Genomic DNA, 25,966 nt, shown 5'->3' on the forward strand with positions numbered 1-25,966 from the left:
ATAGGTTTTTTTAAACTTCAATTTCCCTAGACAATATGAATTTTCTTCATTAATTCTACTTCTTATAATAACACTTAAAAATATTATTATGCCTGCCCTTCCAGCCCTGTTTAGAAAACTCAACTTCTTTGATTTGATAAACCAGAGTCCAAGTTGTATGTATATTTTTCACAATATTCATTGTATTTGTTTATATTTTTTCCCAATGAATGATATCCCCCAATAAAGTCTCATTAGTTTACAAGGTTACCATGATCATACTCGCAGTTTCTTATTTAAAAACAGCCAATAGACGACTCTGAAACAGCAAGTTTACTCCAGGTAGTGCTACTACTCAACATTTAATGTATACTAAGCATTTAATTGAAAGTAACTAGCCAATATTGTTTTATTTTCAATCAGAAACCACATGTTGACTATAAATAGTAAATTTCACCAATCTAAAGTTTACCTTGTGTATAGGCATAGTCATCTGATCCAGAACTAGAACTCCGCTGATACTTGTGGGTTCCCTTTTCTCCCCCAGAGCCTGGTATCACTGAAATGGGCTGAATAGGTTCTGGTGCTGCAGAGCGTTCTTCTTGGTCCACTAAATTTAAAAGGTTTTCAGTTGTTGCTCGGCCTACAGTAATTTTAAAAACTGTAGTTGGGTTTGGCATCACCCGAGGAGATGGTGATGGAGCACATGAAGGTCCAGTTGGCTGTGTATACGTAATATACACAGGGTTAACACTAAATGGAGGTTTTGGTTGACTAGACATCCCTCTTGATGGGGAACTTGAAGGTGGTGTGGTAGCTGTATACAGTGAGTGCTGGTTCCTTGGAGATGGTTGATTACTGATGGGTGAAGGACTCCTAGTTATTGCTGTCCCAGGTCTTTGAGAAGGTTCAACTGTAATTTCTATCTTCTTCATGGAACCTTTGGGTAAGCTAGATGCTGGGTAAGGGAGATAGGCTACTGAGTGACTCCCCTGTTTCTGATAACTAGGAGGTCCTTGCTGATAGAGGTGAGGTGGAGTAGTTGAAGGACTAGGAGGCATAAACACATGGGAGCTTGGATGACCCAGCTGGGAGGGTTGTACTTGATGCTGTGGAGAACTAAAGGGGGAAGGACACTGAGAAGGGGGTGGTGAGTGGTAAGCTGACTGAGGAATCTGCTGTTGCTTGGGAGAATACTGAGAAGGTTGATAGTTCTGCTGATGTGGATAAACAGGTAAAGGACGTTGGTTGTAATGAGGCACTGGGCCTTGTGTTGAGGACTGCCACGGAGCATTCTGAGGAGTCTGTCTTCCTGATGAACTCTGAGATGTCTGTCTAATATAAATAGAACCAGGAGATCCATAGGGATTGCTTGGAATTTGCGGAAGAATCTGTAAAGCTCTTGGTACAGTCTGTCCAGAAGGGAGGTTTTGGGACACTGTAACAGTAATTGGATTTGTACTATACCGAGGTATGTGCATGTAGGACGGAGGTGGCGGTGGTGAAGGCCCTTGCATAGCAGATGGATTCATTCCTGTTTGCATGGAAGATGGCTGCTGAGGTGGCTGTGAAGGAGGAGTAGCTGCACTTCTGTTCTGTTCATTCATAAAAAATGGATTATAGTTGGGAGTAGCAGCCACAACAGCTGGAGCTGAGTGCGGTTCCTGAACTAAACATATCAGCTGTTTACCTGCTGTATGCTGAGGATCAATATGTCCATCACTTGAGCTATGTACCAGTGTTCGACCACCATTAAGGTGAGCTCCATCTCCTGGGTGGTAGCTACTAGGAGAATGGATACCCAGGTTAATATGCAAAAGGCGATTTCTATTCATCCTATTGTCTTCTGGACTATGGTATTCCATATACAAGTATTTGCTGCTCTCCTGGGAAAGGGCTCGGCAACAGGCTTCGAGATTGTTGTTATTCTAAGGGAGAAAATGGTACAAACAACACGGGCACAATCAACAGTGGAAGTCAGTTACACAAGTACTTAATCTAAGCCAAGAGGAGCATTTTAATCATAAAAATCATTACAGTCATCTGTCCTATACAAGGAATCTTAAACAATTCAAATTATAAGCATTTTGCTCACATTACTAGTACTACCACTACTACTACAGAAATGTAAAGCACCTACTAATGAACATTGTGACTCAACCCCAAGTTTTCTCATTCCAAATGCAGGACTCATTTTATACTTGTTGCAGCTCAGCAACTTAAAATGTGCTACTCTCGGGTTCATCACAATTGCTGTAACATCCATCATTAAGTTTAACCTGATAAAAATGAAAATAACCATCCTTTAGTTTTCAAAAAGCACCAGAACCACAAAAGGAAAAAGTAATATTCCTGAAGACTTTCAACAATAAAAGTGTCACAGCCTTTACTTTTCTTTTATCCAAGTTTATCCCGAATACCTTTAACCTGTATCATTAGGACAGATTTAAGCAAAATAAGTAAAATGAGCAACAAGCAAAATTCCATAGTTTGACCCATGCTGTCATGATTTAGCCAGAATTAATGAGAATTTAACAACCATATCCAGATTACATTAATGAAATTCACTCTATCAAGTTTGTGCCAGTTAAATAGCAATTTAATATACTTGGGGTAGCTTTTTAGTTATGCACATATAATAACTGTCCTTTAGAAGTTCCATGTTTACTTCAAACATTTTAAAAGATATTATAAAGCAGTTTCCACTAAAATACAGAACTCTCAACTATTTTATTAGAATAAAACACATTATTTGCCATCTTTGAAATAATTAATAAATTTCTTAATAAACATGACTTTCTCTGTAACTCAAACATATATGTTATTATACATAATTTTACATTTTCATTTTACATAAAATGAAAGGAAATACTTCACTGAAGAGAATCAAATAAACCATTAAGTCTACCATAGGACATGCACTGCAATGATGGTATTGTTAAGATACATTTAGAGTTCATCTACAGACCCACTAACATTCCAGATGCAGAAAAAGAAGACTAGGAATTGGCATGGTGTCATAAAAGGCAATGAACTGGTTAACTGTACAGCCACTTCTAGGTCCCTGATCTCAAGTCTCAGTGCTCTTTCTACATAGTAACTTCAAAGGAAAGGATGTGTGAGCAAAAGATATTACTTAGTTGGAGTCTTAAGAAGTTAATAAAAACACCAAACTCACGGTCAAGCAAACATTTGCAAAAATGAAATCTTAGAAATTTAAAGAATTTGATTCATGGAAAAAAACATAGGTAATTTTATTTTCCTTATAGAAAGTGCTTGAAAAGTACTACAGAAAGAAGGACTAACTGAAGGAATACTCAGACTGCAAAATTTTCTTGTCCTGCCTGAAAATCATGCTGAGCAAGAGTGAGAAACTACCTATTAAAGCCTTATCTGAAAACTCAAGTCCAAGTGGATGAAAGACCTTAACATAAATTCAGTTACACTGAAACTGATAGAAAAGAATGTGAAAAGTAGCCTTGAACACATTGGCACAGGAGACCACTTCCTGAATAACACCAGTTTCATACACACTGAGATCAAGCATTAATTAATGGGACCTCCTGAAACTGAAAATCTCTGTAAGACAAAGGACACTGTCAATTAGACAAAATGGCAGCCTACAGAATAGGAGAAGATCTTCACCAACCCCACATCTGACAGAGGGCTGATCTCCAAAGTATAAAATAACTCAAGAAACTAGACATCAAAATACCAAATACTCCAATTAAAAAACGGGGTACAGATTTAAACAGAGAATTCTCAACCAAAGAATCTCAAATGGCTGAGAAACACTTAAAGAACTGTTCAACATCTATCAGAAAAATGCAAATCAAAACAACTCTGAGATACCATCTTATACCTGTCAGAATGGCTAAGATCAGAAACATTGACGATAGCTTATACTGGAGAGGATGCGGAGCAAGGGCAACACTCCTCCATTGCTGGTGGGGATACAAACTTGTACAGTCACTTTGGAAATCAGTATGATGGTTTCTCAGAAAATTGGGAATCAATCTACCTCAAGACCTAGCAATATCAATCTTGGGCATATACCCAAAGGAAGCGCAATCATACCACAAGGACACTTGCTCAACTATGTTCATAACAGAGTTATTCATAATAGCCAGAACCTGGAAATAACCTAGATGCCCCTCAACCAAAGGATGCATAAAGAAAATATGGTACATTTACACAATGGAGTATTAGCTGTGAAAACCAAAGACATCATGAAATTTGCAGGGAAATGGACAGAACTAGAAAAATATCATCCTGAGTGAGGTACCCAGAGCCAGAAAGACAAACATAGTATGTACTCACTCATAAGTGAATATTAGATGTAAAGCAAAGGAAAACCAGCCTACAATCCACTGCCCCAGAGAAGCCGGGTAACAAGGAGGACCCTAAGAGGGACCCATCGTTTTCCCTGCAAAGGGGAAATAGATGAGATCTCCTGAATAAAGTGGGGGCAGGGAAGGGGTACAAGGGAGGGAACAGAAAGGTGGGAATATGAAGGACCAGGTTGGCTGAGTTGGGAGTGGGACAGAGGGGGAAGAGTAATGATCTTGACAGAGGGGTCATTTTGGGGTTAGAGAAACCTGGAACTAGGGAAATTCCCAGGAGTCAACAAGGCTGACCCCAGCTATGACTCCTAGCAATAGTAGAGAGTGAGCCTAAACTGGTCTTCCCCTGTAATCAGATTGACTACTACCCTAATTGTCATTAGAAATCCTTCATCTACTAACTGATTGAAGCAAATGCAGAGATCCAAGCACTGGGTTGAGCTCCGGGAGTCCAGTCAGAGGAGGAGGAATTATATGAGCAAGTGGGCAGGGGGTGTCAAAATCATGATGGGAAGACACACAGAGAGTAGACTAGCTGACTAGCTAGTGAAAGCTCACGGACTCTGGACCCACAGTTGGGGAGTGGAACTGACCTAGGCCCTCTGCATGTGGTTGACAGTTGTGTAGCTTGATCTGTTTGTGGGGCCCATAGAAGTGGGATCAAGACCTGTCCCAGGCGCATGTGCTGGCTTTTTGGAACCTCTTTCCCACGCTGGGATGCCTTGCCCTGCCTTCGTGCAGGGGGGCTGAGCTTGATCCTGCCTCAACTGAATATGCCATGCCTTGTTGACTCCCATGGGAGGCCTGCCTCTTTCTGAATGGAGGAGTGGATAGAGAGGGGGTAGATGGAGGGTGGGGGGAGGGAATGGAAAGGGAGGAGAGAGGAGAAACTGGTTGGTAAGCAAAATAAATTCTAAAAATTAATAAAAAAAAAAGAAAAAATATGGAGTGGCTGGAGAAATGGCTTAGCAGTTAAGGGCACTGGCTGCTCTTCCAGAGGAACTGGGTTCAGTTATCAGAATTCACATGGTGGCTCCCAACCATCTAACTCTTGTCCCAAGGATCTGATGCCCTCTTCTGCTCTCCTTGGGCACAGGCATGCACATGGTTCAGACACACATGTATAAAAATACTCATAAACATAAAATAAGAATAATTAAAAAATAAAAAAGCAAATCAGGAGTTAAAGAATTCAGTTGACTGCCAACAGAATGTGTCAGTGACAGATAGTGGAAAAGAAAAATATATGAAAAATAAATTATCTCAAAATTTATCAAATGTCTGAGATTAGGGGAGAACATATCTGTATTTCTGTGAACATAGTATTTGGTATTTTTATGAATATCCATGAAACTTTATGCTTTATATAACGTATCTGTGAGCCTAATAGTAATTTTGCAAAAAGGATCCTAATTCAAACAACAAAAAGTTAAGACTGTCAATATATTCACAGGCATGCCTAAAGTAAAAATATGAGAAAAATTTAAAACCACAAATACAAACTATAGAAATGTTATCATTACAGAACTACTGTAAAAACACTAGAGTAGACTCAAATGTCATCTTCAACTTGCTAAGTGTTTTAACTAAAATTGAATGAATGTGTTGAAGATTTAATAGAGTCCAATGTTGTTTAGTTGGACACAAAGGTCATAAATTTTTATGCAGAAGTGGAGATTGAACCTAGGCTTTTTTTTACACATGTTCTACCAGTGAGTTATCCTGCCAGCCTTCTTTTTCATATTTGAAAGAGGGTCTCATTAAGTTGCCCTGGCTGGACTCTAACTTGCAATCATTTTGCTTCATTCTCCCAAATAGCTGGGATTACAGGCCTGGGCCATTGGTTCAGTGGCAGGTAAGAATATTTAAGAAGGCTATGTATGGTGAACTACATGGCCTAGTGAGCAGGAGTACTGGCTGTGGAAGCAGGACTTGAGCTGGGAATCTCAGTACCTACATAAAAAGCTGTGTGTGGCTATTTGTGTGCCTGTAACACCTGTGACAAAAGCAGCAGAAAGGAGGATCGCTGAGGCATGCTGACCATTAGCTTAGTTTGGCATGGCACCAGATTAGTTCTAGATGTATGTAGAGACTCTGACTTAACGTAATAAAGTGCAAAGTGATAGAATAGGGCAAACAATGCCCTTTTGTGGCCTCTGCACATGCACCCACATATATAAATAATCTTGAAGAACTAAAGGAATAAAGCATCATAGTTCTAAAAAGTCATCTAAATTAAGGTAACATAGTCCACAAAGAATATAAGGCCTGTGTTTCAAAAGCTAACTACTAGGTTCATGTATGTCACTGTATAGACAAATAGTTTGGGAGTTGTGGGGGATGAGACAGTCTTGATACATAGCCTAAGCTAGCCAAAAATTCACAGCACTCCTCCTGCCTCAGCCTCCTGATCCCAGGCATGCACCATCACATGGAGCTTTAACACAGGTACTTCCTAGAGCCAGTAGGTGGTTAATGTTCACACCAACACTCTGCTATCACCAAATAAAAAGTAAGGATTTAGGACAGTGTTTATTGAGCTGAATTTTATATTTTATTCATGAAAATTCAAGTAATGCAAAGCCAAATAAATTACAAACATGTTAGAGCTAGAAGTAGTCCTAAGATAGGTCCTGAGGTAGATAAAGAAAGTAAATTCTAGAGAACAGTTTCAACTAGAAGACTCAACTCTAGTTTGGTTTTGCTGTACTGGGAAGTAGTTTTTCTCAACCACAAACATAAATGGGCCTAAAGGCTAAGATTCAGACTGGGAATATCTTAGCAAAAATAAACCACCTACTACACAATAACCTTAGACCCAAAGGCCTAGACCCAGTAAAGGATTTGTAAAGAACAGAAATCCCTGGGTTATCTGAGTTTCTATTTGTAATTAACTTGCCCTATACATATATTTGTGTTTCTCACACTGCAGTAGGGAGTGTAAACATAAATACCTCCTGTGTATCATGTACTACTCTCAACTAAATAGGGCTATGTCTCAATCGAAAACCCCGAGATACCACGAAGGATGATACAAGACAATAGAGGCAACAGTAATGCTCTTTTTCCGTTGTCTCTTCAATAAACATAGAGTGTCACTAAGAAATGAATGATTTCAGTTTTGAGAACAAGACAAAGGGAATGTTCTTGAACAAAAGAAATGGTCTTACATTTAAATTTATAAAGTACTTATAAACTTTAAAAAAATGAAGAAAGGGGGTAAGTTAAAGAGTTTTAAAGTAGACTTGAGGTACAAACAACTTCTATAGAAGTTAACATAGCTTGGGATTTAAAATGCAACTCTGGAAACTAAGAGCAGAGTTCTATGGTAGAGAGCTATTCAGCATGCATGAAACCCAGGGCTTGAGTTCTAGGAGCAAGCCAAAGAAATATATCAATTCTAAGGATTCAGGGATTAATGGAAATTCATTTAAAAATTATTCATTGGGAGAGGGGAGTGTGCAAGCAGAGGTCAGAGGAACTGATGGGAACAGGTTCTTTCCTTTTTATCATGTGGTTCTCAGGGATCAAGCTCATGTCATCAGGCTTAGCAGCAAGTATCTTTACTCACTGCTCCATCTTGCTGGACAATCTTTTTTTCTTTTAGCTACATGCACTTATTTATTCTTCCCAATACCAGAGAATTTTAACTGGGTGAGATTTTTACCTCTCATGGAATATTTAGCAATTTATACAATCATTTTCTATTGCCAAAACTATAAAGATGCTACTGTTACACCATGGGTAGAACTCAGAAAGGATAGTAAAGAGCTTACCAGTCACAAGGCAGCCCCCCAATACAGAATTATTTACCCCGCCATGTCAACAGCACTACCACAACATAATGCCAGCTCCAACAAGGAAACCTGTAACATTACTGTACCATCATTGGCAGGAAATGTACCTGTAACATGCACTGAGATACCACACCCTCTGGAATTTCAGGAAAACGTTGTCGGAGATCATGGAGAACCTGAACATCAAGCTGTGGACTGCTTTGCGCCATGCCAGAGTAAATGTTGGTCAAGTCTTTCCTAGGAAATGGATATTAACAGGTCTTCCAAAAGTAATGATCTTCCAACACCTCTGTCATTTTCTACTAAAAGAAATAAAAGTTTGGTTAAGTCTAATTCCATATTTTACTTTCTTCAGACATCATTAATTTATTAAAATAAAGAAAATTAAAATAATTAAACCTAGGCCCAATGTTAAAAAATGAACAAATTTGATTTTATTTCTTTTGATGTAATATAAACAATCAAATTAGTGTTCAAAAAAGACGACATCCAAATCAGAGAACCCCAAATCTTCTGTTTCACTTTAATTCTGGAAAAAGTAAAGCAGTAATCGGATTAAAAGTACACAGCATGTTATATTGCTGTGCAACAAGGCATTTACCCTTGAGAAATTCTACTTAGTACAATCATTCCTGTTTTTCCAAGGTCTATAATATCAGTTCTCTAAGGCAAAGTCATTTCTCTGGCATCTGGAACAACGAAATGGAGAAATAAGAACTTGACAATAGTACCACTAAGAATACTTGTATGATTTACATTCTCCATGTACTCTAAAGACAAAAGATTGATTTAATTTGACATTGATATCAATGAAATCTCATATCTAAATGAAACAAACTAGGCAGACAAATAGAAATGTAGCAACTTTGCTTTCAATCTGATGCTGGAGAATCATTAGACCTGGCTGCTGAGGCTTTCGCAGAGTTGTGACGTCAATGAAACAAGCGTTAAAGATGTAGACAGTGTGAGTAGTGTCTGGAAAATCAAATGGTCCCTCAATCTTCCCCAGAACTACTCAAATTAAGCATCTAATAATAAGGTAACTTCGGAAATAAATGCCTTATAAATCAAATGGTGGCATCTAAGGTCAATGAACCAATACATTTCTTATATTTATCATTAGCATTTTAAAATCTGTAAAATTTCATGTACTTGCTGTGTTCAGTCACTTATCATCAAGGAAAACTGAAAATAAACAAATGCATAGAACATGTAGAAGCCAAAAGTTTAAGGCAGAAGTCTAAGTCACATGTATATCAATATTCTATTTTTTTGAGATTCATTTTTACGATTTTGAATGTTTTGCCTGCATGTATGTATGTATGTGCACCATGTGTGCCAAGTGCCTGTCAAAGTCAGAAGAGGACAACAGACTACCAAGAACTGGGTTACAGATGACTGTTAACTACTCTGTAGGTGCTGGAAACTGGATCTAAGTCCTCTACAAGAGCAATAGGTATTCTTGACTGCTGAGCCAGCTCTCTAGCGCACATCCTCTCTCTCTCTCTCTCTCTCTCTGTCTGTCTGTCTGTCTGTCTGTCTCTCTCTCTCTCTCTCTCTGTGTGTGTGTGTGTGTGTGTGTGTGTGTGTGTGTGTGTACATGTGACCCAGTGCACGTGGAGAGGCTCTAGATGCTAACTCCAGGGAAATGGTTCTCTCCTTTCACCATATGGGCCCTGGGGATCAAACCCTCAGGCTCTGGAGCAAATCCCTCTACATAATGAACCATCTAGCCATCCTCCGAACTTTATTATAAATGGGCTTCAAAATTTTGCATTTAATTACTTCAGCTAGTTTATACTTTAGTGAATAATGAGAAATAAGTGGAACAGCTTCCCTACCACTGAGGGACTGCCATATTCAAAACAACTCATGACTACTTAACTGAAATTTCAACCAAGAACTTCTGAACCATCCAAAGGCTTAAGATTTCATAGTAACAAAAAATTTCTTTTTCAAAAATTTCCTGACCATACTTAGAAGTTTTTACAATACTAAGCCAGTACACTTACAAGAAAGAAAAAACAAAAGACGAGAGTGAACCAGAACTGGTTTTGAGTGCCACGGCATATATGCCAAGGTTGCATCCATGTAGTTCAGAGAGCTCTGTCAGCACAAACTTCCCGTTCAATTTATCACTATTATTAGCTCTCATTTACTAACAACTATGCCCTCAAGGGTAACTATAATTAGCTCCAATTTGCAAATAAGAAAATGAATTCAGAGAACACTCATATGGCAAAATCATAACTCAAATCCAGAGCCTGCATTTTACACACTGTCACTGGTAGATATGCTTAACCATTCCAGTATAAATATTCAAAGATGACTGGCTTTCTGTCATTAGCTGGAAAAGAAGAGTGAACTCTCAGTGGTTTGTTATCTAACTAGAAAGTTCTGAGTATGTGGGGAGGTGGAGAGCTGGAAGGAAAGGAAAGAATTCTTGTACAAATTAGTTAGCAGATAATAACAAAGTGTAGAGCTAGAGAAAATGCCTTTTGTTACGTGATTATTCGTGTACCCTTTATTTTTTATTTTATTTTTACTAATATTTTATTCATTTTTTTCTTTTTCTACTGAAAATAGTTTTTTTCCCCACACAATTTATTCTGGTCATAGTTTCCCTTCCCCCAACTCCTCCCTACCTCCTCACCCACCAAATCTACAACACTTTCTTTCTCTTTCTCAATAGAAAACAAACAGGCAACTGAAAAAAAGGAAAACAGAGCCAATGAAAAATGACAAGAAACACATACAGATGTGTTTATCACACACACATATACACACTTGCACATATAGTAATCCCAACACAAAATCAGAAACCATTAATATATAATCAAGAGACCTGTAAGGTTAAAAAATACCTAGATAAAGCATTATGATAAAAAACCAAACAGCAAGAGCAACAAAATGCCAAGCATACCAGTGAGTTCCTTCTGTGTTGGCCATCTATTGTACTTAAATGTGGTTTGTGTAACCAGTCAGAGCCCACTGGAGAAAATATAATTTGCCTTTGTGCGGGGCTGTCAATTGGAGATACTTTCTTGATTAAGCGTGGAGGCTTGTGTCCCCTCTCAGTGCTGGAACCCCACCTGGCTTCCTGGACCTGCCTGTGCATGCTTCATAGTCTCTGTGAGTTCATATGTGCATCAGCCCTGCTGTATCTAGAAGGCCTGTTTCCTTGCTGTTTTTCATCCCCACTGACTCTTATAATCTTTCTGCCTCCAGGGCCCCAAAGAAACCCCCAAATACCAGGCTATTGCCACAGCTATTAGTTACTATCCACAAATTTATAAAAAGTAAGGCACTATTGTTGAAGTCAAAACCTACATAAGTCACTGAATACTGAAAAGTTGAGCTGGTCTCTACCTAGAGCCTTCACTCCTACTGATTAATGTTCCCGGTACTAAAAGGTATTCTGCATGCTACCAGAGGAGAAAGGTAAACACTAAATCAGCCACAAAGTCTTTGTTCTTCATTGGTGAACTGTCTGCATAATGCACTAGTGCAATAGTGGCACAAAAGTTGTGGGAGTAAACAACCACTATCTGACTGGATTTAAGGCCCACTCCATGAAATGGAGTCCATGCCTGCCACTGCCTGGGTATCCAGGAACCTGAGACCCGGACTAAGAGAAAGCCAAATACTAAAGAAAATAGCAATAAAATGACTCCTAACAACATTCTGCTATACTCATAGATCAGTGTCTTACTCAGCCAATATCTCATGTATTCCTAATAATGCTTGCTATTCATTCAGGCTTAGATATTCTTTTACATAAGTACTGATATGGATAACTTTTTAGTATTTCATAGTAGTATAAAACATTCAAATGTGATAAAATACTTTAAAAAGTTAAGCCAACAGATAGGGTCACATGAACCAGAAAACTCTAGGGCTGGGCTCTTATTTCCTGTCACTTTGTGTGAATGTGTGTGGTGTGTGCATGTACACATGTGTATGGAGGCCTAAATCTGATGTCAGATGTCTTCCTTAATTGTGTTCCCTTTACTTCCTGGCAGGATCTCTTGCTGAATCCAGAACTCACCCATTCCAGCAAGTCTAACTAGCTAGCTTGCCCCAGGAATCCCATCTCTGCCTCCCCAGTGCTGGGATTTACAAGCAACTTTAGTGTGGGTTCTAGAAATCCAAACATCAATCATCACACTTTTGAGGCAAGTGCTTCATACACTGAGTCATCTCTCCAGCCCTCTTTTTTTTCCTTTAAGACAGATTACATACCTTAGCCCAAGATGGTTTATGATTTACAGTGGTCTCCCTGTCTAAACTTCCCAAGTTTTGGGATTATAGGTATATACCACACATGACTGGGACTCCTAATCTATGATGGCAAGATAAAGATTAGAGGCACAAAAAATTTGCTTAGCAATGGCATCATAGAGAGTTCCTTTGGTTGCCTAGACATCTCCCTAAATCAGGAGTACTGGACTGGACCCACAAGGCACAATGGGTCCTATTACTGAATAAGCTGCTGTTGCTAGGATTTCTCCCCAAAGAATTCCTCCTCCTACTCAGAGGAAGCTCTCCCAGAGCTCTGCTGAACCACAGTTCCCCATAGTCTAGAAAATGATGTGGATACCTAAGTGTTTTGTTTCTAAAGCCTTTTACAAGCTCAGCAAAGATGCAGGATGGTGTCATTATGGCTCAGACTGTTCTATCTTTGCCAGAACCTTGGTTCACCTCCTAAAATAATCACATCAGAGGTTGCAAACCAATGAATGGTCTGGAAGCCAAATCCAGCCTATAGATCTGCTGCTGGGTTTGGTCTTCACAGTGTTTAAAAAGTGAACTACATTTTAAAATGGACAACTTCATACAAAAATGTAAACATTCAACTGTTTTTGCTTGTTTGTTTTGTAAGACAGGGTCTCTCTGTGTAACAGCCTTAATTGTCCTGGAACTCACTCTGTACACCAGGCTAGCCTCAAACTCACACAGACTCACTTGCTTTTGCCTCACGAGTGCTGGGATTAAAGGTGTGTGTCACCACCACCTGGCACCATTCAACTTTTAAAAGTCTGATTATCTGGCCACTATAGGTACATAACTGACTAAAGCTTAAGTCCACTCTACCACTCATTCAGAAGAGCGAATCCACCCTCAGTTCTCCTCCCTAGAAGCCACATCTACAGACTTCTGTCCTTGTTTCTCTTCTTTACATACCTTCTGAATTCGTGGTACCTGAAATGTGTTATAAAGACAGCCTCAGGTTAGCATGGATTGATACAGTAATTTGAGGAGCAGTAATTCATGATATCAAGATTGTCCCAGGACAGGGGAGCTATTGAGCACACAGGAGCTCTTCAGCACACTGGCCATCCCCATCAGAAGTCTCAGTAGCAACTAATGACCACTAGAGAAGACCCTGATTCACAATACTGACTGGTGAGGCAAGAATTTCCTAGGTTTGAAGAAAAATATGTTCTGTCATGAAAGAACTTTTAAGATTTCTTTTAATGAATGAATCACTCATTTTTCTCTCCTTTTTGGTGAGGCAGGTTTTTAAGTAGCCCAGGCTAGTCTTGAATTCATTATGTTGCTGTGATAAGCCTTGAACTAATGCTCCAGTCCCCATCTCCAAAATCCTGGCATTAAGTCCAGCTATGACTCACTAATTTTTCTGACAGGAATGACCAAATAATAACTACTCTATACAAACAAAGTATACATACTAGCATATATATATATATATATATATTCATGCCACAATGGAGGATTTGATTTTAAATTTGTTAAATCTTATCTACATATCAAGCGCCGTGATGTCCTTTACCTCATTTAATTCCCTCTGATGAGGGAGGTGCTAACACTTGCCCCTTATACATGGGGAAAACTGAGGCACAGAGGTGAATACACAGTGTTAATAAGTCTCAAAGGATGTTAGTTGAAGTCTATGTTCTTAGCTCTTCATTTCCTGTCCTGCTATATGACATGATCCTGACTCCTGATGCTGTCTTAATGCTTAATGGAAAATTTAAAATAAATCTTTTTTTGAAAACAGGAGTATTTGTACTAGGCTGATCTTTTCACATTAAATGACAACAGTAAATGTCTAATACTGGAGGATTAAACTTAAAAAAAAAACCCTTTCAAGGCCGTAGTTCTTTGAAGGACATAGTTTCAATTTCAGGACTTATTGCACACACATGTAAAATAGAGATAGGGAGATTATCATTGTTTCTTCTGAGGATGCCCCAATCCCATTTCCCAAATAAGCATCCCATAGGATTTTCATTATAGTGAAAACAAATTTCAGATAGTCACAGATTTGTGGTACATAGCCCATATTTCATTGTATTCTCAAAATAAATGACACCAAGATAACATTTTCATTAAAATGAGCAACAAAAACATGTTAAGGTTAAACATAACCCTAGATACAAATAAAAGTATATTCGTGCTAAATTTAATCTTAAAACATCCTCATGACTGCGTTTGTTATCTGTAACCTATACACTAAAATATTTACACATATGCTTATTTTCCTGCCAGGAGAATACTCAACCTGTGGATCATGACCCCTGGTGTGTGTGTTTGGGGGGGAAATCAAATGACCCTCTCATCAGGGTTGCCTAAAACCATTGGAAAATGCAGATATTTACATTATGGTTCATAACAGTAGCAAAATTACAGTTACAAAGTAGCAGCGAGAATAATTTTATGGTTGGGGTCACCAAAACATGGGGAACTGTATTAAGAGGTTGCAGCATTAGGAAGGTTGAAAACCACTGATCTAGAACGAATGAGCATATCTAGAAACAAGCTAAGCTTCTACTAGCATTCTCTAATAGAAAGACTCATAACCCAGTAGAGAAACATCTGATTCTACAACTAGTTTGGGGAGCATACATGGTAAGCTTGAAGCACCTTGTAGTGCCAGGAAGTAAAGAAGCACTCAAAAAACAAACAAACAAAAATCGCAAGATGATAGAGTCATTTCAAAAATATATGGGATCCCAGGTCCAAGGAGAGATCCCCAGATTGTTCTCTGGACAGAGGAGGGGGTGCCTGAACCGGCCTTGGCCCGTGACCATACTGATGAATATTTTGCTTATCACCATAGATCCTTCATCTGGCGTTGGATGGCGATACAGATGGAGGCCCGCGTTGGAGCACTGAACTGAGCCCCCCAAGATCCAAATGAGGAGCAGAAGGAGGAAGAAAATGACGAAGGACTGCGAGGGATGCTATCACCCACTGATACAAGGGGTCGGATCTAATGAGAGTTTACCAAGGCCAGATGGACTGTGACTGAACGAGCATGTGATCCAACCAGATTCTCTGAATGTGGCCGGATTTTCTGAATGTGGCTGGCCTGCAGTCTTTCTGAGAAGCCATTGACAATGACACTGGGACTGGTTTCCTCTGCATATACTGGATTTTTGGGATCCAGTCTGTTTGGATGCTCACCTTCCTGGACCTGGAGGGAGGGGGGAGGAACTTGGACTTCCCACAGGGCAGGAGACCCTGACTGCCCTTGGGGACAAAGAGGGAGGAGGAGAGGGAGGGGGGGAGTGGGAGGGCGTTGGGAGGAGGGGCGTAAATGGAAACTTTTTATAATTTAATAAAATTACTTTAAAAAAAATAACACAGGAGACAACTGAAAGAATTCCCAATGACTACAGCTAAAATAACTAGAACATCAAAATAAAGCAGTATTAGATTATGAAATAGTAGAAACTAAATATCAAGAACTCCACACTAATAAAAGGAAATGCTATAATCATTGGGGGGAGACACATTCCCCATGCCTAACAATTCCACAAAGTATATGCAGATCATATATCTTCAAAGTAGATGGAATACAACTTAAAGAGAGCTTAATTGTGGTTTATGTACACTGCTTCCTCTCCGAAGAGCAAAATACAGAAAAAGATGAAGGAAAAAGTTTGGCTTAACAGCAGAGAAGCATGGCCAACACTCTACCAGCCAGGTGAATCAAGGTCAATATTAGCAGTGATAAGTCATACTGATAGCACACACTCTGGACACGATTAGAAAAGAACATCAAATGTTACTTATCTTTATAGCCTTCCTCTAAAATAATCCATAACCCCAGTTTAACCACTAGCAAAACATCTGAGGTATAGTCTACAAAGTACCTGATCAATACGTTCCCCTTAAAACTGTCATAGTCTCAAAAAGAAAAAGGATAGTCTGAAAAAGTGTCACAGAAAAGAGGAAGTCAAGGAGACATAACAACCAACCGTTATACAGTTCCTGTATGGAAGCTTAACACAGAAAGAAAGTCATACCTGATTACAGGTGTAATGTCACTACAGGTGACATTGATAACAGTTCATTAATTGTAACAAAAGCGTCATGCTAATGTACACTGTTAACAATAGGAGAAACTGAGTACAGGGTATATGGAAACTCTGTACTATATTCTCAATTCTGCAAAATAAATCTATTCTTAAGAATTAAAGTCTATTTAAAATTGTAGAAAAAAATATACCTCATATGAGTCCTGGAATAGGAGGTTTTTTATTCACATCTCCAGCTCTGAAATGACCTCCTTTTCAGTAGTCTAGGATCTGAGAAAATATAAAGATCGTTACCATTTTGCTAATTTCTTAACTTTAAAATTTACAATGACAACTATGAGACTTCTAGTGACTTAAAGGAATGGCAGACAAGATGCTAGACTATCCTTTAGGTCATGAGGGTCTTCGCCAATTATCACAAGCTTTTTAGGGAAAAATTCTTGTATAGTAATCAAATTTTACATTATTCCATACTAGAAAGTTGCATTTCAATTTGTATGTTAATGCAGTCCTTTTGTTCTACTCCTACCATCTGAAATGAGGAGTATATTAACCAGTTGGAAATTAAACATGGGTGAATTTTCAGTACTCACTGAAATTCCCTCCCAATAGTATCCTAAAAAAAAAAAGACAAGAGCATAGTCTACTGCTCATTTTCTTGTGGTTCTGTGGCACCTGACTGGAATTTACCATACCGAGTTCTGATTCTATTTAGACAAGGATTAAACCTGGTATATGATAAAACACAGTTTTTAATAGCATAAGTGAAATATTTAATTTAAAATGTTATTACTTGTTTCTGTTTCAATAGTAACTTTCTTCACTTTTTTTGACAGTGAACATTTTTTCACAATTTAGAGATTATGATTATCTGCAGTCTTGGTAAATCTAGTAATTCAAGGTAAAAATCATCATGTTAGAGTAAATATTAGGCTATATCAGGGTTATCACATATACAAGTTTGTAATTAATCTCCTGAGTATGCTTCATTTCATAAACAGAGCTGAAATGTCATATCCCCTTTATAACATACTTCTAGAATTTAGTATATATATTTAAAACTTCTTTATCTTGAATAAAAATGACCTTTAAATATGAGACACAAGTAACTGATCATCCAACTTACTATTTCTACCATGTGCAATAACCTCTGATAGAACACAAAATCTACCCCGCATCATTTTACTCTATCATGAACTTCAATAAACACAGCTTTCCCATTTTAAATGTCCATAAAAACCATCCAGTATTTGTTACCACTTTCAAAACCTCAAATAGTATATCTGTTAATTTTTAGTCTCTTCTATGTTTTATCAACATAAATCTTGAACAAGAGCAAGAAAACTATTTTGGCTGTAATAGTTTATATATACTAAATACTTGGTAGAAATATCAAAATATAGGACTTTAAAATAGTTGGAAATTTAATATCCTTTGATTAAGGTATCCTAATGTCTGTTGGCTCAATTTCTAAATGACATTTCAGAAGAAAGACAAGACAACCTATGAGTGACATATTCTTGAGACAGATAATCTTCAAATTTTATTAATTGTGTTTTTCAAATGCTAGGGTCGTGAGCTATTTCTATACTGGACATACATACTAGGCAATGGCTAGTCTTAAAAAAACAAGAAAAATAATAGAAAAATAGCAAAGTGAAATGCATACTGATAAATAATAAAAGAAAAATTGGCTTCAAGTATGTGTATATATTAGATATAATTAAATGTGTTTCTTATTGTCAGAGAATTTGATAACTGACCTAGAATATGGTTAAAATCTAGGTTACTTAAAAATATTTATTGCTATCCATTTACTATTTTTTAATAACTAGAAGATTTTTATTTGATTAAAAATCCTCTTTGGACGAGAGAAATTGGCTGAGTAATCAAAGTTGTTTGGCACCAAGCCTGACGACCTGAGCTCAAGCCCCAGGCCCCACATGGTAGAATGAGAGAACAGACTTCCACAGGCTGTACTCTCCCCTCCACAAGCATGCTGTGGTACATAAGCATGCATATGCACACAATACAAGAATGTGATAAAATGTCTATATGAAAACTAGAACAGCTTACTCTACTCATCTGTGACTTTAAATGCAGCCTACAAGTGTTCCAATAGCTGTCTCACATATACATAAGGCAGCTTCCATCTTCTAGTGAGTTATTGCTCCCCTTATTCCAGAAATTCAAGTTCTGTGGAAATCTTCTAATGGACAGGTTGAAAAAGGTATAATCATTTTAAATAATTTATTTAATAGTTTCTAACTTGATATTCCCAAATACCTTGTCGATTCAACAAAATCTGAGCTTAAAAATACCAAAAGCTCATTAATTAATCCTCAAATTAAGAAAAACACACTGATACTTAGGAACAGAGTGGGGTGACATTCTATAGTAGTCAGAAAAAGAAAACCTTGCTTAAGGTAAGATAAAGAGGAGAGCTGCAGAATGTTTCATGAAAGAAAGGGCACTGAGCTCTAAAGAGTAGGTTCTGTTTTATTTGAAATAAAAACAGTATAAACATAAAGCCGGAAGGCTCTAGCACACCATCTATACCACTTGTTTTGCCCTACATAAGACATTTGGCAGGCTGGTGAGATAGCTCAGTAGTTAAAAGCCCTTGCCACATAAGCCTGGTACCCACAGAAGAGAACTGATTCCTCAAACTTGTTTTCTGACCTCTATATGTGCTCCACGGCATGGACATAGTTGTTTGTGCACATCCATGTGTTCAAACATGCAAATAAAATACACTTAATTATAAAAGAGACAAGTGGTGGCTAGAATTACTTTTAGTTATGAGGAGTGGACTGGAATCTATCAGACAGAGGCCAGGAATGCTCCTAACCATCTCCCAGTGCACAAACAACCCCTAATAACAAAGAATTACCCACATCAATATCATAACATTCAAGCTGTGAATCCCTGAGCTTACGTCCAATATAAACTCTGGGTTTCCTCAAGATAACTGAAGGGAAGAGGGGTTGAAAAACTAGCTAAAAAGGCAGTACAGATTAAATAGGCTTTAGAGCCTCTTGTCCAGTGTTTCATTCACAACAGATACATATATAAATTATACTAGGAAACATGTTTAAAAAAGAGTAGGAACATTTTCCAAGGTACAAAAATAAGCTATGTAATAATCAAAGCTGATACCATTACACAATCTTGATTCAGATCTACAAGACTCAATGTCAGAATTATGGCTACAATACCACTAAAAATTGATGCCCTTGGTTGTTAATGGTACCAGCATTGCTACTGGTTCAATTTTGTAATGGAAAATGATGCGAGAATTGGGAAGACCTACATATCCATATATATCTGGTTATTGCTTGGGGTAGGTCTTATACATTCCACTAGCTCTAACCAATACAGATCTGAGCTACAGGCCAGATCAGTATCTAACACTAAATGAATTAGCCAAAGAATTTATACTTTCTATTGCTAAACAGGCAGTAGTAGCTACTTAGGGTATGAAGCCTAAATCTAAATAAAAGAAACTACATGGTCATCTTTTCTTTTTGTAATCCTTGCTCTGCAGGTTTCTTGGTTTGGTTTGGCTTTTTGAGGTGGTGTTTCATTTTGTGCACTCAAAAGATACACCCAACTTAGCATCTCAACTAGCTGGAACTAGGCATGCATTACCATTCCCACCTAGCTTAGGAGTTAGATGCATAACAGGGAAGGGTAATTTATGGGGAGCTGTGTAAATATGAAACATGGTAACGGCAATAAAGATCCACTGTCAACAAAGACATATAAACTTCTTACCTTCGATTTCTCAACTCGAAAGACGTCAACTGAGACAACTTATGAAGTTGGACACACTATAATCCAGAGTGAGTAAATTGAAGAAAACGCAGGCAACACTGTCATAAAAAAAGAAAGAATGACCAAAGAGGTAAGATTAGGACAGTGACAGGCTTGAAAGGAACTCAAACGAATGACAAGCATGTATAATGAAATGAAAGGTTGTGAAAATGTAAACGGTCATCTGACTATGTGAATTTCACTTAATGAAGCCAGTGTTTGACACTGAGGAAAAAGTTCCCTTGGCTGTCTGAGATAAGTTGCTCCCAATAGTCACCTCTAGTGCCCAAGGCAAAGGTCCTAAATAGCCAAGGCTCAAAGCTTTGCTGAGATTCTGGCTTCAGAGAAAGCTAGCAAGAAGAGTAAGCCATCAGAGGGAACCTTGCAGATTCCCAAGATAAAGCAGTCATTAAAATCTAATGCATTTGATTACAAAACTGTGCTGGGGCCCTTTTAAAGCCAAGGGTCTTCAAAATTCAAATGACTCCACAGTGAGCCCGATTTAGTCTCTAGTAAATTACAGGACTTTGTGCATTCCCATAGCTCAAGTGAGCATCACACTCTAACTGCAAGACAGCAGTATGAAGTAGACACAAAGTCATTCTGGTTTTTTTTTTCTGACACTCAATCTCAATAGAATAGGACAACTCATTCAGAACTAGGAGACTAGATGCTTTTGCGTAACTGCAAAATCAGTAATCTACCATTTTGGGAATGAGTTTTGACAAAGAAAGAAAATTGCTTTTCATATACTTTAGGGAAATAGTACAAAGCATTAAAAATGAAAGCTGAGTATCCAGGTCCCCAACCTAGGATTTTAGCAACCCACAACCGACAGAAGAGTTCAAGTTAAGCAAACAGCACTAGTAAAGGAGGGTAATGTTCTTCCACAGAGGGAAAAAATAGCTAATAATGACATAAGTAACCAAATTATACATTAGGTACTGCTAGGTATGATATTAAATGAAATCACAGCTAGTGCTCTTGGCCACACCTCCAAAAGTATAAGCTGAACCTAACTAAGCAGATGGATAATTTCCAGTGCATTTTAAATACAAAAAATAAAAGAACAAACTAGGTCCCACCAGAAGGGGACTTTACAAAACCAGTGAGAGCCGATACAAATCACACACACACACAAAAAGTAAAATAAAAATGACTTAACTGGGGAACTTTCATACGGACTAAGTGCTGCCTATGCTGCTAAGGTATTATTATTAGGTGTGCTCTATGATAATGCCACTGCAGTTATGTAAGAAAATATGTTAAGAGGCACATTAACTTTGGAGTTTAATTGTCTTGTTTATGTTTTGCTTGAAAGAAAAAAAGCAACGGGGAAAACAAATATGTTAATATGCTGTCAGCTACAGCAATCAGAAGTTTGCTGAACTTTTTATTTGTGTATGTTTGGAAATATTTATTAACCTAAAAACGACTAAGAGTCACTATATATGCTCAAGAGAAAATGTGACACTTTCTAAATAACACCTAAAAGAGAATGATTTTAACTGAGTGAGATGGTCCACACTTAAAATCCTAGACTTGGGAGGCTAAGGAAGAGACTACACCAAGTTCAAAGCCAGCCTGAGCCACATAGAAAGACCTTGACTCATAAGAGAAGAAAAAGATGTAGGAGGCAAAAGGAGCATTTAATTATCTTATATAGAATAGAGAAAAAAGCCAAAAACATAAAACCAGTACATTTAAATACGTATTAAAACTCCAATAGCTCACTCACCTCTCCGGAGGAATTAACAACTGTTTAATTAAACCTAAACCCCACTCAGTTGGAAGACACTCAAGCATAGTATCGTGAACCTGGTTGCTCCTGTGGCTGGAGAGTTTGCAGGCCCTAGAGGAGAGCCTACTACTACCATGCACTTAAGCAATATAGTTTTAAACTGCCTTCTCAAATCCCTACTCCTGGATAAGTACAGCCCTCATTGATAACGCAAAGAATCTCTCTCTCTTTTGTTTTTTCAGCAGGCAGAGGCTATGACGGGTCCACAACTGGTCAAAATGATGAGAGTATGTGACAATGGGTTACCCAGCCCATTTATAACACAACCCCTACACCTCATGGAACGCTGATGAAGGGACGAGGATGGGGGGTGTGCAGGGGAAGACAGACTGTAAGAGCCTGGGGACCAGAATGACTGCTGCAAGATAAGTGTCTTTTGGACAGGACAGGGATGTGGTGGAACCTACAAACTCTCAGTAATATGGTTGCCTAGATAAAATCTGCAAAGACCACACCAGTTGTGTGGAGCCGGTCCTCAACAAGTTGACATACAAATATGGATAGTGGAAAATTTCATGAGTCACCACCTCTAGATGAAGTGCTACAGGCAGTCAGCCCATGGCTGCTGAAGGAAGGACAATGAGACTTTCAGGACTGAGCCCCCAATTCAAAGTGATGAGACCCAAATATGTACATTCAAGCATTTAGATATGTGCGCATGTGTGTATAAAACACAATAATAATTATAAAAGAGTTCATGAATTTGATGGATGAGTTGGAGGGGCAGAGGAAAGGATGGGAATAATACAAGTATAGTATCAGGACATTCTCAAATTAACTTGCAGTAAGCAATGAGGTACACAAGTGTAAACTCCATACCCTGATTCTCTTGAGCTGGTGAAATGTGTACACTTTCTATGCTACTGAGAAAGAAGTTTATAGAAGGGAGAAATAAATTCAGTAAAGTAAAATTGATGAAGGAAAATAACCAAACTAGATCACAGAATACATGCAGGATTAAAAGAAAAAAGGGGACATGCAAAAACACTGAATCAGTGTATTCCAAGGGATCTGGCACAAGTAGAGTTCTTTCAATACTTTTAAACGTAAGTTATTTGTGAACAGAACATGGGAGAAAACTAATGAATGAGGATCTCCCCCCACATATTTTGTGGGAAAAGCTAAATACAAAACTCTATGAGTCGGTATCCTCGTATCTTGGAGCTACAGGAACTAAATGCCATGTGGTTGAACACACTACAAATAAATACAAGCACTTGATGTTTTCAAGGCTATGATAGCACAGGAGGGAAATGAGGATGAGGAACACTTAGAGGGGAGGCAGCCCCTCTAAGTAGACATACTGCCTACTGCTGGGATAGAGGACTGAAGCAGGCCAGCTTTTTGGCAGGTGTTAACATTCAGAAGGATAGATAGAGCAAACAGGATTTTGTCTAAGATTCCATCAAGAGTGATTGAAGGAGCAAACAAGGAAGCCTTACAGAAGATGTTCAGGAAGACCTGAGTTAGGGAAGGTGGAGTTTAACGATAAAGGTGACAAATGTAAGGGAAAGCAGAAAAGAAAAGGGAAGCTGTTTTAGAACAGGACAAGGGACTGGGGAACCATGCAGGATGAGAGAGGAAGACTAACACAGCAAGCTTTCTAACAGTCACAAAGACTGGCAAATCTCAGAGCCAGGAAAATGATGTTTTAGAAATAGGGCAGGATGAGGGTCAGTGAGGATAGCAAAGAGTTATCTCGTAACTGTCTCTAATTTAGAACATGAGTCATGGGGTCTTGATATTAGGGTTTACAGGAAAAAAGCACAAAATGATAAAACTTTGAAGTCAGTGTGCATCTCAAGGCCGTAGTAGTGGAAATAAAATGTGTACTAATAAAAAACAACACACAGCATTTTCCAGGTGTACGGCCACAGACAAGCTAAGCTCTCTCTGGCGGCAGTTTCCTAACCTTTGCCTTAATACCATACCTAATTAGACACTAACCTCAAAGGTTTACTGTGGGAATTAATGTACATAAAATGGGGTTGGGATTGGCAATGTGCTACAACAATGTGCTCATTGTTGAGTGCTCAGACAGTAGCAAACCTAAGACTCCCAGAATCTCCTATCTCAAAAGCAGATGTATATTATGCCCACATACAGGCACAATAACAAGTCATGGAAAAAGGGAAACTAGGATAGTATTTTCTCCATGAGAGTAATAAAAACTGGTTGCTATTAGGATCTCAATTTCAAAAGCAATCAAGAGGAATTTCACATTCTGATAATCATTCCAGATACTATGCTTAACTAAAATGTTAATACAATAAGCATCTATTGCTAGGGATAAGGAACTGCCAGGGGTAAAAAAAAAAACCTTAAAACTGCTGCTGAACAGTCAGGAAATACTTTGGTTATATTTATACATATAGAGAGTACGGTAACTTTTGAATAAAAATTGCATAACTATACATGTGAGTACAGTTACTTCAAACAAAGCTTATATGCAACTAGGAAAATAGCATGAGGTCTTGGAAAAGAGAAAATCATTGCCGCTCATAAGTAAACTCTGCCCGTGAAGACGCTCTCAAAAGCCTTTTGTCTATAAGATACTGGGTTATTTGAATCATCCCTCCCACCATAAGTAATCGAGTTAGACAACACATTTAAAAATAGTTTTTTCTTAAAGGTTCAAAGACCTATCAGGAAAGTACTTTAAGACCTAGGAAAATAGGGAATTTGGAAGATAAAGTTAGAAGTTCAACTTTACCTGACAGACTGATAGGCCACATCCATGAAAGCGCTTTATGTTCGTTTCCCACCTTCAGTTTGCACCCAGCACTTTAGACAGAAATTAATCACTGGATATAATGTAGTCTTGAGTCATCTGACTCACTCAGCATTAGAGTGCTTAAGTTAAAACCCTGATACTACCACTACCATCAAAAGAAAAGAAACAATACCTGAAATTTGATAAGGTAGTATCTGGATTTGCTAAAGCAAATTCACAACCACACACACAGACACACACACGCATGCACACACGCAGGCACACACGCTTTTCTGAAATATTATCACCTTTGATTTCAAATGATTTCTCAAATAATTTTCAAATACAATGTCCAGAATAAATGTAAAGAAAAACCAAGCACAGGAAATCATAACCATAGGAATAACAACTACTATCACCACCACCGCTGCCACAACAAAACATGCCAGAACATATTCACAGTGGCTACAGTTACTAGCAATATCGGCCTACAGATTTTCATATATGCTTCATATATTAAAAAAATAATCTCAGCAACAACACTGAAGCCATAAAAAGTAGGAAAATAGGACTTTATGCTACACCTAAAGACAAGGAGAGGTTTTAAGAAAGGAATCACTATGCAGACATCATAATGGACAAGGTAACAAGTCTATGGCATTACTATGCAATATAATCTTAGGCGATATCCACTGTATACATGGATGGAGCATTGTTGTTACAAACAATAATATGCATTAAATGACCATAGATTCTTAAAAGAAAAGCAACTGTTACTAAAAGTGCAAAAATTGAAATTAATTCATGAAATACCAATGGGTGATGGATACTACACAAGTGTGAATTAAAAGACTCAGGGAGTGTATCAGAATGAAAAGGGGTGAGTAACAAAGTAAGTGGTGCTTTAGTAGCGTAGAATTCAATAAAATCCCAGACAGAACAGAATGAAGTAGAAGTATTATGTGTATGACTAAAAAGTTTCCTAAAATGAAAGATATCAAACCTCATACTTAACGATTTCAATAAATTACTGGTTGAAAACCCACAGAGGAAAAGAATATAAAAAGCATCCTTAGGGGTAAGAGACCACTTTCAAAGAAACCAATCATTTGCTGAAGGCTTTATTCTTGAGAAAAAAAAAACTTAAAAACTGTATCTCTAAAGAGCAGACAGTAACTACCAGGCTAGAAAAACACTCTGGATAAAATGTCCATCAAGAATGAAATCTC

At 38.1% G+C, this 25,966-nt stretch overlaps 1 protein-coding gene across 3 annotated transcripts in view; it reads right to left on the minus strand.

Moving 5' to 3' along the window:
• Tab3 (TGF-beta activated kinase 1 (MAP3K7) binding protein 3) overlaps nt 1-25,966 on the minus strand; it is a 59,857-nt gene that overhangs the window by 19,330 nt on the left and 14,561 nt on the right. For 2 of the 3 annotated variants that reach the window (XM_048449768.3, XM_048449773.3), the window contains exons 2-5: nt 20,185-20,282; nt 16,599-16,677; nt 8,227-8,421; nt 452-1,907 (exon numbers count right to left, since the gene is read on the minus strand). In XM_048449768.3, the coding sequence (XP_048305725.1) occupies nt 452-1,907; nt 8,227-8,328 (1,558 nt within the window). In that variant the 5' untranslated portion in view covers nt 8,329-8,421; nt 16,599-16,677; nt 20,185-20,282. The remainder of the gene's footprint in view (nt 1-451; nt 1,908-8,226; nt 8,422-16,598; nt 16,678-20,184; nt 20,283-25,966) is intronic. The other variant, XM_048449770.3, reaches the window with a different exon arrangement.

Source organism: Myodes glareolus, chromosome X (assembly GCF_982192425.1).
Source record: "Myodes glareolus chromosome X, mMyoGla1.1, whole genome shotgun sequence".
NCBI lineage: Eukaryota > Metazoa > Chordata > Mammalia > Rodentia > Cricetidae > Myodes > Myodes glareolus.